Source organism: Quercus suber, unplaced genomic scaffold (genome assembly GCF_002906115.3).
Source record: "Quercus suber isolate HL8 unplaced genomic scaffold, Cork oak 2.0 scaffold_1214, whole genome shotgun sequence".
NCBI classification, from domain to species: domain Eukaryota; kingdom Viridiplantae; phylum Streptophyta; class Magnoliopsida; order Fagales; family Fagaceae; genus Quercus; species Quercus suber.
In genome coordinates, this window is record NW_027070610.1 from 1 (window position 1) to 13,038 (window position 13,038).

At 33.9% G+C, this 13,038-nt stretch overlaps 1 protein-coding gene across 3 annotated transcripts; it reads left to right on the forward strand.

Annotated features, from left to right (window-relative positions):
* The first annotated feature begins 1,662 nt into the window (after positions 1-1,662).
* On the forward strand, positions 1,663-10,772 carry LOC136061309 (phosphatidylinositol 4-phosphate 5-kinase 8-like). Of its 3 annotated transcripts, none has more exons than XM_065769599.1 (8): positions 1,663-1,779; positions 1,944-2,029; positions 3,085-3,259; positions 3,443-4,525; positions 4,932-5,099; positions 6,925-7,090; positions 10,350-10,460; positions 10,554-10,772. In XM_065769599.1, exons 3-8 carry the CDS (start codon positions 3,243-3,245, stop codon positions 10,743-10,745), a joined length of 1,737 nt encoding a protein of 578 aa, XP_065625671.1. In that variant the 5' UTR covers positions 1,663-1,779; positions 1,944-2,029; positions 3,085-3,242; the 3' UTR covers positions 10,746-10,772. The 3 variants fall into 3 exon arrangements, with proteins under 3 accessions (XP_065625671.1, XP_065625672.1, XP_065625670.1); XM_065769600.1 differs by having other exon boundaries at positions 3,169-3,259; XM_065769598.1 differs by lacking the exon at positions 1,663-1,779 and having other exon boundaries at positions 1,835-2,029; positions 3,099-3,259.
* The last annotated feature ends 2,266 nt before the right edge of the window (positions 10,773-13,038 follow it).

Consider the following 13,038-nt stretch of genomic DNA (forward strand, 5'->3'; position numbering starts at 1 on the left):
AATAAAGTTGTCGGTTTCTTTCTTTTTTCCTAAGTTTCGGAAAAGCAAACCACTTTCTAAATTGTTCTTCTTGTCATTTCAAAATATTTTTTCAGAAACTATTTTTTGAAGACACAATCAAAGTAAAACAACTTATAAACTTAATACATTGGTTGAGTCTTTGACAATAAAACAGGCAATTACTTATATTATTCTGGCTATTGAGCAATATATTATATTGAGTTTATGAAGGATGCCATTTAAATAAGTGACCTAGAAATCAAATCAGATCCCTTATTGCTCGTGTTCGTGTGGTAATTAATTTGGTGTGAATTAAGAGAATTATCTAACAATTTTAATTAATCCCCAACAAATATTATCACCATAATTACCAAGCAAAATAGCAATTAGACACAATAACACAAATATTTACATGAAAAACTCTTTCTCATTAAAGGGATCCATAAGACAACTTGGCATAGTAATATACACCAACCTAAAGCTAATATTGGCCCAAGCTCCATAGATCCCCCCTATCCCCTCAATAGGTGTTTGGTCGCTAGGCTTTGATCGATCTTCTACCTTAGGGACCTTAATGGTCTTGCAACATAGCTACACTACCATTAGTATATATTGCGCTCCACCAACATGTCACTTACATCTACGACTTTAGGAGTGCCATCCTAACACACCTCCTTGATTTGTCAAATGGAAAATGTTTAACTGACTCAAAAGTTTGTTTTTGCAAACGACTCTTGCCAAATCCAAGCCTCTCTTGTCCTATTAAACCCACATCACTCCACTTAGCAAGGAGTGTCATCTCAAGCTGTTGTTACCCTGTCATTTTACACTATCTTTTACTAACATAACTATTAGGGCACTTCAACCAACAACACCAATTGGTCGTGATTGTGCGAAAGGTTTTTCTTTCCTTAGCAAATAACTAGACCCTTGGTCAGAGCTTCCTGTGTTCAGTCCTACCGTACAATTTTGCTCCAATTTCATCCTCCTCAAATCACCCACCTACAAAAATGAATTTCATAATGAACTAAGAGGAAGAATTGAAAAACAAATGCAAAATTCATGCCAAACACAATCAATGCACAAAATACATTCTTTGGTGATGAGTGGGGGAACAAAACCTTTCCACTAAAAAAATAAAAAAGGGAGGGAGCGAACAAAATGAGGAGGGTATCAACTATCAACTATCAAAGTAGTAGTAGGCTAGCATTATTAAAAAAAGTTTAAACCTCCACGTGTGGAGAATCAATGCCAAGTTATGTGAGCTGTTCATTCAAAGTTGTAACTTGTAAAACACACTCACACCCCACACCCACACACGATCTCATTCCCCGCCGCCTGCCCCTCCCACTACCCCTTTATGCCTTTCTTGGCAGATTCTAGTTCTTAGTTCTTACATTAAAACTACATACTTAAGAAAGAACCAAACTTTTAATCAGGTACGGCTCTCAAGTTCCACCAGTTTTTTTTTTCTACTCCCGACCTCGTGTGGTCCACTCCATGTTTGGAAGTGGGACCCAACGTGGGTCCTAAGGAACTTTGTCTGACACGTGTCAATTGCAAATAACGTTGAAGTAGATGTTAGGTTGTGTTGGGTAGTGTTGGAAGGCCTTTTTCCTCAAGTGAGTGTGAAAAAAACAAAAACTGATAGAAACTTCATGCATGAGCAAACTCAACTCGTAACAAATCAAAAACCTCCAACTGTTAAAAGCTAGTAGAGAGAGAGAGAGAGGTGAAGTGTCATTTCAAGCATAGAGGATCTTGAAGTGGGACATGATGGTGGGCTTCAAATTTCTAATTGTTTTATTTATTCTTTATTTTTCTGTGGGGGCATAGTTGGGCTTGAAATTTTTTTTTTTTTTTATACATAATAATAATACAATGATTTAGTGGCTGTTTAGTCTGATTCATCATCTCTAAGTGGGTTCTTTTCATCTTATTAGCTTCAAGATTAGAGCTGCCCTTTTTCTCTTCTCTTTTAAGCTTTAGCTTGGGAATTGGGATTGATTAATATTCTTATCTTCCTCAGGTCAGTTTATGTTTTCTCAATTTAGAATCATTCTCTATTTCTATTTGATTACTTTCTTGATTCATAATCATTACATGTACTACTACCTGTGAATTCATTGCTGTATTTGGGGTCACTGCAATTTCTATAACAGAAAGATTGTTTTTTTATAGTAAAAAATGAGGAAAAAAAAAAGCAAAGTTTATTCTAGTTATCATTTTGATTACAGGAGCTTGACATATATATATATATATATTTGTGTGTGTTTTGGAGGTATTGAGATTGTGAATACTGAATATGGTGAAGGGAAATTTTGATTTTGGTTGAGTGAGACATAGGCTGTACTCTGTAGAATGAATGATTATAAAACTTGGGCGCTGTCAATAAATTGTCAATCATAGTTTAATTCGAGGGCTGACTTTTAAGATGAAATATGATACAACTGTCGGTGGCCTGTAAATAAATACTATAAAGTATTTAATGGTTCCAAGTAAATGTTGCATTATGTAGTAGGTAGAGAATTCTGGAGTGGTGGTTGATACTTGCACTAAAGGTTATAAGCTAAAAGCTAAAAAATCAATTTTGCTAGAAGTTCATTCTAGGATTTGATTTTAATTGTGATTCGTGGCCATTGGTTTGTAGAAAGATTTGACTGGCTGATTAGTTTCTAGAAGTGGTAATCTTAACTAGATTCATCTGGCATAATTGTCTGCTATTGTATGAACTGCTGACATATGTTAAAATTCAGATAACTATCTTGAAATTTGGAAGATCTTATGATGATAATATATGTCTCTGTAGTCTGTACAGTGGCAGGCTTGTCTTTAAAGCATACTTCAAAATTTAATTTGACAAAGATATAGCACACTTGAAACAGACACAAAAACTTGTTTTTTCTTCTTTGGAGGTTTGTGAACCAAACCCAATTCTTTTTAAATATAAGAAACTGATAGCACTAGAACTGGGAATCAGTGGGTTTTGTTTTGGCAACATAGACAAAAAATGGATGCTTTAATGTTTTAATTTCCATGTTGTTCTTCAATGTGCCTGTCTTGACTAATAATAAGCCAGAACAGTCTTGTTAATTCAGCATCCCCAACTGGGTGTGGTGACGGTGAAAGAAGAATTTTCTAATCACTGTGCTCAAATGACTTGTTTAGAGTTGAGAAAGTTATCTAAGATGAGACTTGTGAAAGCCATCCAGATCAGCTAGATCAAATATCTTTCACTGTTCATGGATGACATTGAAAGGTAATAATCATTCAGTAAATCTCCTTCTCACCATTCCTCTTTCTCTCTCTCTCCCTTTACACTTCTCTTCCCCTTTTCAAAGCAAGAATGTCTGGCTGTACATAAATGAATTCATGCTTCTTCTGTATAATTTGACTTTTCAGATTTGGTGTTTTGGTTTAAATTTACTTTATACTTTTTCAGATTGAGTGAAAAGGCCTTTCCAAATGGAGACGTCTATAGTGGTGATTTTAAGGCATTAATGCCTAATGGCAAAGGTAAATATACATGGTCAGATGGGACAATTTATGAAGGTGATTGGGAAGAAGGAAAAATGACAGGGAAAGGACAGATCATTTGGTCAAAAGGGGCAAAATATGAAGGTGATTTCTCTGGGGGTTATCTACATGGTTTTGGCACCTTTACTATTCCTGAAGGGTCTTTTTACAGTGGGGCCTGGAGGATGAACGTTCAGCATGGGTTTGGAAGAAAGCAGTATTCTAATTTTGATACATATGAAGGTTCATGGAATGAAGGAGTACAGGAAGGTTGTGGGAGATATTGTTGGTGTGGTGGAAATACATATATTGGACATTGGAAAGCCGGGAAAATGAGTGGTAGAGGGGTTATGAAATGGGTCAATGGTGATCTTTTTGACGGCCTTTGGTTAAATGGGTTTAGACATGGGTCTGGAACTCATAGGTTTGCTGATGGGGGATATTACCTTGGAACTTGGAGCAGGGGCCTAAAAGATGGAAAAGGAACGTTCTATCCTGCTGGAAGTAAACATCCAACCTTAAATAAGTGGTCTAGGTCTCTCGGATATGATGATGGAAAAAACTTTTTGTCTCATAATTTGTCATTGAACTCAGAGGATGGCAGGGCTCCAACACAAAGTGTTAAGTGCAGTCTTTCTGAGAAGATTTCTATTGGTGGAATTTTAAAAAATATATGTCGAAAATCACATAACTCTTCATTTTTAGATAAAAACCAGAATCTTTGTGATCCTGCCAGGGACTTTACATGTCATGAATCTTCAGGCATGTCATCCCATACCTCTGATGAAGGTCAACATGAGGTGCACGATAATAATACTTTAGTTTATGAAAGGGAATACTTGCAAGGAATCTTAATCAAAGAGAGAGTTAGGAAATATGCGGAGTTAACATGCAAAACTAAGCAGCATAAAACATTTAATGTGAAAAAGGCAATAAGGAGCTCATGTTTGGATATTTTCAAAGGCAATCAGAGCTATTATTTAATGCTTAACTTGCAACTTGGCATAAGGTAAATCATTTGACTCCCTCAATTAGAAAGCCAAGAGTCTGTGTTATATCTTTTAATGATTATATGTATAAGAAATTCCATTTTATCAAATGTGTTTCTTACTAGATACTACTGAGTACATTAATTATAAATTTCAAGTCAGATTTCTTGTTAATGGTTATAAGTAAAATTTATGATTGATCATACCATATCAGTTTGCAATCATATGAAGCTATTTATTTTGGTTTGATTGGGCTGATAAAATTATTAATATCCTAATTGGGCACGCGCGTGCGCCCACACACACACACACACACATATGTGTGTGTGTGTGTATGCATATATATGTGTATTATGTATTTATGTATGTATATTCTTCACTGTTACAATTGTTAAGTATTTAATTAAAGTATAAAGTACTACACAGGTACACTGTTGGCAAGATTACACCAGTGCCTATGCGTGAAGTGCGATATTCTGATTTTGGTGATCGAGCTAGAATAAGGATGTATTTCCCCAGAAAGGGTTCCCAGTTTACACCTCCTCACTATTCTATTGATTTCCATTGGAAAGATTATTGCCCTATGGTCTTCAGGTATCTACCAATCTTATACACAATTGTTGCTTAGCTTGTAAAAGACTAAACTAATGGGCACCATGCCATTGAATCTTTTAGAGGGCAACTTGAATGTAGATCCAATTGTTTAGAGAGTCTGCAAACTGTGGAAACTGGAAATTATGATCTGAAGTTTTTTAGTTGAGTAGTGTTTTATGACATTTACCAAGTTAACAGCAATTACAAGTGCTAATGGTGACAAAATACCATTAATAACTCTTGGGTAGATGGCTGGAGCACTAATCACAAATTGGTGAAGTGTTCAGAAGGGACCATGATTGAGAAGAAAGGGTTTCTGCTATCTGCAAATTGGACTTTCCACTTTCATAGATACTCTACTGAATAGTCCAAAAACGCAAAGTTCCTTTTATGTCAAAGTAAACTGCAACTTGGTAGAAGATAATTCTTGAAATCATGATAAGAAGATGCTTTGATTTAAAGTATGATGTTAGCAGCTTTTTGAGTTATAAAACTGCACATGCTATTATGGATGTTTATTTAAATTTCAAAACCCATTATTTTGCAAATATTTCAGGGTGAATATGAATATTGATTTCCATCTTAGCAATGTTTAAAGAATAACTGAAAATTTACGCATATATTTGCTGCTCTCCATCATTGATGCTATTTGAGTTCCTTTAAATTCCATTTGTATGACAAGCATCATAAGCAGAGCTAGTTTTTTGTAAACCTTTTTGGTGCTTCGATTGTCCCCTGCCCTTCCTCTTTGGCCATATGAAATTGTTTTATATTTTATGAGCAATAAGAATAGTCTTGACTGCAGATGAAAGGGTTTGGGAAAAAAGTGTAGTTTGTTATGGGAAGTGATGGTGTGAAATTATTTAGTTAATATAAATGATTTCGTAGCATGAGAATTTTATCATCAAGATTACTATCTTTAATGCACTAGCAGTAAATAAGGATATTGTTTGAGGAATTATTACAAAGAATTATGACTTGAAGTGTAATCCAATTAGGATATGAGAAGCATATCGGATCAAATATAAATTGCAGAGTGCTTTGTGAGATGTTTGTGAACTTCTTTAGGAGTTGGTTTGATTTTTTTAAGGTCAAAGTGCTTTCTTTCTTGACAAACAGGTTGATTACAAGAAAATGTGTTGTGTTTGCGTTTTATCTGTAGGATTATGGGACATCTTTGTGAGATATGGATGAGAGTATGTGCTTATTATGTGGGATTATGGGATGTCTTTGTAAGATATGGATGTGAGTATGTGCTTATTATATCTGTGCACTCCACACTTGGGGTGCTTTAGGGCCTATTTGGTAGTGATATTCAAACAATAGTTTTTAATGTTTAAATACTAAAAACTGTGAGTCCAAAAAGAATAAAAAAAGTTGTTTGGTAGCAATGTTTTATGTTTTATTATTAGTGTTTGAGTTACAATCTCAAATTAGGATGTTTAAAACATGTTTTTTGAAAACTCATCCTTACCAGTTTTTAGTTTTTAAGTAACGTTGTTGAACGGTCTTTAAGGCTAGTTTTTATACAGTAAGTACCTCAGGTTTTCATACTAGGAATTTTAGATGGACATTTCTCGATTTATTTAAACACTTAAAAAAAATTTCTGTTTTTGATAAATTAATATTTTGAAGATAATATGTTTTTCACTTGCTTCATTTAACGTGCCCTTGCTTTACATTTATTGCATATGTTCCAATCATATACATAGATGTACCCTTTCATATGCGTATTTCTGCAATTTCCTATTTTCCTTAGTGTTATAAAAAATGCAACTGTAATTTTTGGATAAATTTTCACATACTAATGGAACTACATTTTCAGGAATTTGAGGGAGATGTTCAAGTTAGATGCAGCTGAGTACATGATGTCCATGTGTGGTGATGATGGTCTAAGGGAGCTTGCTTCTCCTGGGAAAAGTGGCAGTATCTTCTATCTTTCTCATGATGACAGATTTGTGATTAAGACGTTAAAAAGAGCAGAACTGAAGGTTTGAACACTGAAAGAGTTCCATATTACATTATATCTTTCCTGTTCTGTGTTCCAGATCCCTCGCATGTGTTTAGTGAACTTAGCTATTTGCTGATTTCTATGAAGATCTTCCATTTCAATAGGCAACCTTATAAACAGATTCCATTATATTTTCTTCTGGATGTAGTTTCAGTTTATTCATGCTTCTTTATATTTTATCCTCCTAAATAATTGAAATATGTTTATGAGATGAAATCAAGTTGCATCCTAGTTTTGTAATTAGATTAACTATATATATCCAAACCATGTATGCAATGGATCTGCCTAACTGTTGATGCAGGAGCAAAACCAAAATTATTTTAGTACTTATATTTTCAGATTTTTTATTTATCTCATAAGGAAATTGGATAATTGTAGACTTTTATTCGGATAGGGATTAGTATTTTAGTTCAGTTAGGATTAGTACTCATTAGTTGCTATCTTTTATCTCTTTATTTTCTAGAAGCTCTAGCTCTGTTTAAGAGCCTGGTTTATTTGTATTTTGGAGATTAGACAATTGATTGATTAATGAAATTCAGATTGGAGATTTTCCAATAGTTGGGTGTTGATTCCTAACACCTTAGGTGCTGATACCTAATTTTGCTTGGTGTTGATTCCAAGTGACCCAAGTTTATCTTTTAATTTTCTCTTGATTTTCCTGCATCTATTTGGTATTAGAGCAAATAGTTCCATTTTTAGAGGGAAAAAAATCTGTCATGTTTCCGATCAAACCCCCGTAACCCAACCACCCAACCACAGTAACCCATCTGCCTGAAAATCAAGTCATGCAACAAGCCAAAACCATCCCACCACCATCACCATAAAAAACCCAGATCTTAAAAAAACCAAAAAACAAAAAACAAAACTCATGTGCAGATCCATTTCAAAAGTGTGGTCCCAGGAACTATATTGCAGGCTGATCCGATTTATAGATTTGATTGTTTGTTTGGTATTTAAAGCCCAATCAACCTTTGAGACCAAACTGTAAATTCAGCACACATGATTTAGACTCACGTCCTAAGACAATCAGGTACAACTCAAGTGTGCAAACGCATGTTCTTATCACAGTTTTCTGTTAGAGATTTATTATTTTAGTGCACAATGGTAGCAGTCCCACCACCTATTTTTTATGGTTATCAAGATGAAGACCCATGGATTTTCAAAAATTGGATATTTGAGGTGGAACAATTCTTTGCACAAGTGCATTTATCAAATGACAAACAAAAAATGTGGTATGCCAAAACAAGAGTTTCTGGTAGAGCTTTGGAGTATTGGAATCATTATGAGAACCTACACTTTTGAAGACATTGGTCTCTAATTACTTGGGAAAGAATGAAAGACTATCCTTGTATTGAATACTTCCCACCTTATTTTAACAAGAATAAAGAGTCAGTTGCACAATTTGATCATTATGGTCATTTCCAAGTCAAAGACTCACTCATGAAATATTTGTCATACGTCAAGACTTAGGAAATCTAATGAAAACTGTTGAAGACTTGGCTACTCAAATGAAGGGAGATCATTCACCACGAAACCCAATTGAAATTGTTTCAATGTTCATGCAACCAGTAGAGTCTACTATAGAGTCAAAATAGCAAGGAGCTTCTATACTTGAAGATTTTATTTTCAATTTTTTGGATAATTCTAGAGTTTTATTCGGATAGGGATTAGATTTGAGATTAGATAGAGATTAATATTTGAGTTCAATTGGAATTAGTATTCATTAGTTGTTATCTTTTATCTCTTTATTTTCTGGAAGCTCTAGCTCTATATAAGAGCCTGGTTTATTTGTATTTTAGAGATTATATTTTGGAGATTCGAAGATTGATTGATTAATCAAATTCAGATTGGAGATTTTCCAGTAGTTGGGTGTTTGCTCCTAACACCTTAGGTGCTGATGCCTAACTTTTGCTTGTTTCCATGATGCCTAACTTTTGCTTGGTACTGATTCCAAGCGACCCCAGAGTGCTGATTCTAAGGGTTTTTCTTTTAATTTTCTTGTTCTTTTTATTTTCTCTTGATTCTCCTGCATCATCTGTCTAGTAAAATTAAGGTTTACTGTAATTGGTGGTACCTGTCCTGCTTTCAATTGCAGAAGTTTTAGCTGTTAGCTGAAGTTTACAGGAAAATTATTTCATAGGATGGGATAAAGGAATGTGACATGAAAAACTAGAAATTTTCTTCTTTAATTTCTCATTCTCTGTCATTCTCTTCTTAGCTGTCTAGTAAGATTATGGCTCACTGTAATTGGAGGTACCTGCCCTGCTTTCAATTGGAAAGTTTTTAGCTAGCAGCTGAAGTTTACAGGAAAATTATTACATAGGATGGAATAAAGGAATGTAACATGAAAAGACAAATTTTCTGCATTTATTTATCATTCTATGTCATTCATTGTATTGTCTTTTGTTTAGGCATATAAATTAAAGTTTGAAATGTTGTGAGAATAATGTTCTAGGAGAGAAATGTGACAACTGTAACACACCAAGAGACCAACATAAGATAGCATAGAAGGTCAAAAACTTGATCTTGCTTATGAAAAATTACCTTGTTGAATGCTACCTCAAGACATAGAAATTCACGAAAGCTCTGTGTTTTTCCCTTTTCTTACCACAGTACCACAGTCTAGGATTCTACATGCTACATAGATCATGTACATACCATCCCAAGCCAAATTTTTTTTATCTGTCTAGGGTTACTTGCTTGTCTTCTTCATGATGCATAGTTACAGAATTGTTCTTAGCCATTTTAAACTTAATCCCAAAACCTGTCATGGTAACAAGTTTAGAAGCTACATTCTGGGTTTTCTGTCATCTCCTGAAGAAAAAAAAATCCTAGCAGATTGTTAACAAGAAACCAAAAGGCGAGTTGTATAGTATGGATTATGGAAGATTAGGGTTAGGTGAGAAAAAAAAGGGAGAGAAGAATGAAAGGAGAGCAGAATTGGAAAATTGGCTTAGGGCTAAAAGAATTGATTAGTTGCTTCACCTTAGCATATCTTATATTAGAGTGATATGACATGATTACAAGAAAACTATTAAGCTAATATAAGAATATTTGCTATATACTTCAGATAAAGTGTATATTTAATAGCCTGGCTTTTCTTTTTTCATTGGAATATATTTTTTGTTTGGAAATGTTAGTTGAGGAATTATTCAGACTTATTTGATGTACTGCTTGTTAAGGAAAAATGTTGGGTTGTTGGCCATAAATATAGATTATTTTTTCTCTCTTTTATGCAGGTTCTGCTCAAGATGCTGCCTAAATATTATGAACATGTAAAAGAACATGAGAACACTCTCATAACAAAATTTTTTGGGCTCCACCGGATAACATTAAGAGGGAGAAGAAAGGTATCTGCCATCCTGTCATATGGCCCTGGTTTCCTTTCTATTGTGCAGATCACTTATGATTAGTGAGGGTTTCTTTGATCATTTTGTTTTTAGGTACGCTTTGTGGTTATGGGTAATATGTTTTGCACAGAACTAAGAGTTCACCGTCGTTATGATCTGAAAGGATCATCTATAGGAAGAGTTACAAATGAAGACAAAATTGACCAAACTACCACCTTGAAAGACCTGGATCTATCTTATGAATTTCATATGGACAAATTCTTGCGAGAATCCCTTCTTGAGTAAGTTCCCTTGTTTTGAATTGTGATGTAAATTGTGATTTTATAATCTATTGGTATCCATTTCTTCATAAGCAATGGATTTGATAGCAATGTGACACCTAAGGAAAACATTGAAAGGTTTACTTTAAGCTCAACCCCAAAATTGATTTTTTTTGTTTGATGTAAAGAGTAAGAAGAAAATTTTATTTTGATAAAGTTTTACTTAATTTTAGGTCTTATTAGTTAATTAGGTTTTTAGTATTTTATTTAATTTCCTAGAATCGAGGTTATTTTTATAATTCAATGCTTGAGATTTTGTCTAAATCAATTAGGGTTAGGACTTAGTCTTACTAGTATATAAAAGTGTGCTATTGCCTATTGTAGTTTTTACAAAGACAAGTTTGCTTGATGTATGAAATTTCAGTTGGAATTTATCAATGGCTTGGTGCTGATTCCTTGATTTATTATTATTATTATTTATTTAATTCTCATCCCCTTTTGAAAATTTGATGTACGTCAATGTTGCGGTCGTCTATTGTTGCTAGTTATGATAATTTAACTTTAGCTTGAACGGTTTCCTTTTCTTTTTTTTCTCCTAAGGCTTCTTGAATGGCTAAAAAAGGATTATAATAATGCCTGGTTTAGGACTTTTTCTCTGAAATCGCATAATCAAATTACTGGACTGATAAGGTTGATCTTGGGAGCAACTTCTACAGAATACCCTAAGTATTCATGCTCCAAACTTGCTCTTGCTCTTCCAAATCTCCCAAGCTTATTGTGATGGAGAAGTTAGTTCAAGCTCACAGTATTCTATGATTCAAAGCCTTCAGACCTCGTACAGATCAGTCATTCATCTTCATTACATGAGAAATGGAACTCATTAACCCTCGATCTCTTGATAGAATTCTTTGAATTCTCTGATTGCCTAATTTCATAATTGTTCAGAACAATAATAGGGAGTGATTAAAAGATTGGTAATTTTTTTTTTAAATGTCAGCATCTTTTTTTTTTTTTTTTTACCTACAATCACTTTTTTTTTTTTTGTTTTTTGGTAAAATACGGAGGAGTTATAATATTAATCAAAAGCTACAGAAGCCCGAATAGAACGGGTTACAACATTAGTGTCATAGTCCAAAGCCTCCATAACAACAAAAGGAGGATTTACATAAGAAACAAAAGATTCATCTTGGCAGCGCCCAAGGTTTGCAAGCAGGTCAGCAACTCTATTGGTCTCCCTGTAACAGTGCTGCATGCGATACTCCGGGAAAGCTTGGAGCATGCTCCTGCATTCATTCACAATAGGTTGGGCAAACCGGTTAGTATTGCTTGGTATTGAGAAAAGATTGATGACTTCAGATGCATCCACATTAATAATAAGTTTGTCAATGTTAAGGTTTAAAGCCTTGCGTTAAGTATAGATGGATCTGCAGAAAATTAGGCATGGTCATGGTGGTTCGGTTCTGCACTGCTTTTGCCTTAAAAAGTTGTACTTTTGGTGAATAGGAAAGTCGATGCAGCAGCAGCATCGTATGGATCATGATGTGAGCGTGTCAGTATAGATGATGGCTAAAACAAGAAACAAGGCAGCCTTCAACCAGGGACAGAGGGAGACTTGTACTAGGGGGCAATGGCCCCCCTAATTTTTTTTTTAATTAATATATACATAGTCACTAATTTTATAAATTTTGTCATGTAAAATCACACTTTGCCCTTTTTAATATTATTATTGATTCTTTTAAGCGTATAACTCTAATCACAAAATTTTTTATAACATTTTTATAAATTGTTGTGGTAGTAAACTTTTATTAGTTTGTATCTGGGCTCATCATTTACATCGCATTTTTACTTACTAATAACTACTCACCACATTAATAATTTGTAAAAAAAAAGTTTGTAATTCTAGCATTTTCCTCATTTTAAAGGCTAAATTTAAAATCTAAAGCAAAATAAACAAGCCCAAAAAAATTATTCAACAACAAAAATTACCAATAGTGAAGCTAAAAACAATTAAACTCAATAAACCAATTTTATCTAAAACAAACAACTTGACCCTTTAAAAAATTTTAAACAAAATAATTTTGTCCATATCTAGATGCACACCAAAAAAAAAATCATTAGTTATTAAGTAATTGACCCAAAAACTAGAGCTACCACACACAACTAACAATAAAATTACCTCCTAACTTTAAGTTTTGGCTCTGCCACTGCCTTCAGCTTCTTTTTATTATTATATTTTGTTTACTGGTTTTGGTAGGGTGAATAGGAAGTCAAAGAAGTTTGACCAGTCATAAATTATAGTGAAAAAAAAAAAAAAAAAA

Coding starts and splice junctions, on each gene's coding strand:
- LOC136061309 (XM_065769599.1), top strand. Junction 4,526..4,931: donor AACTTGCAACTTGGCATAAG/GTAAATCATTTG, acceptor AGTACTACACAG/GTACACTGTTGGCAAGATTA. Junction 5,100..6,924: donor TATTGCCCTATGGTCTTCAG/GTATCTACCAAT, acceptor CTACATTTTCAG/GAATTTGAGGGAGATGTTCA.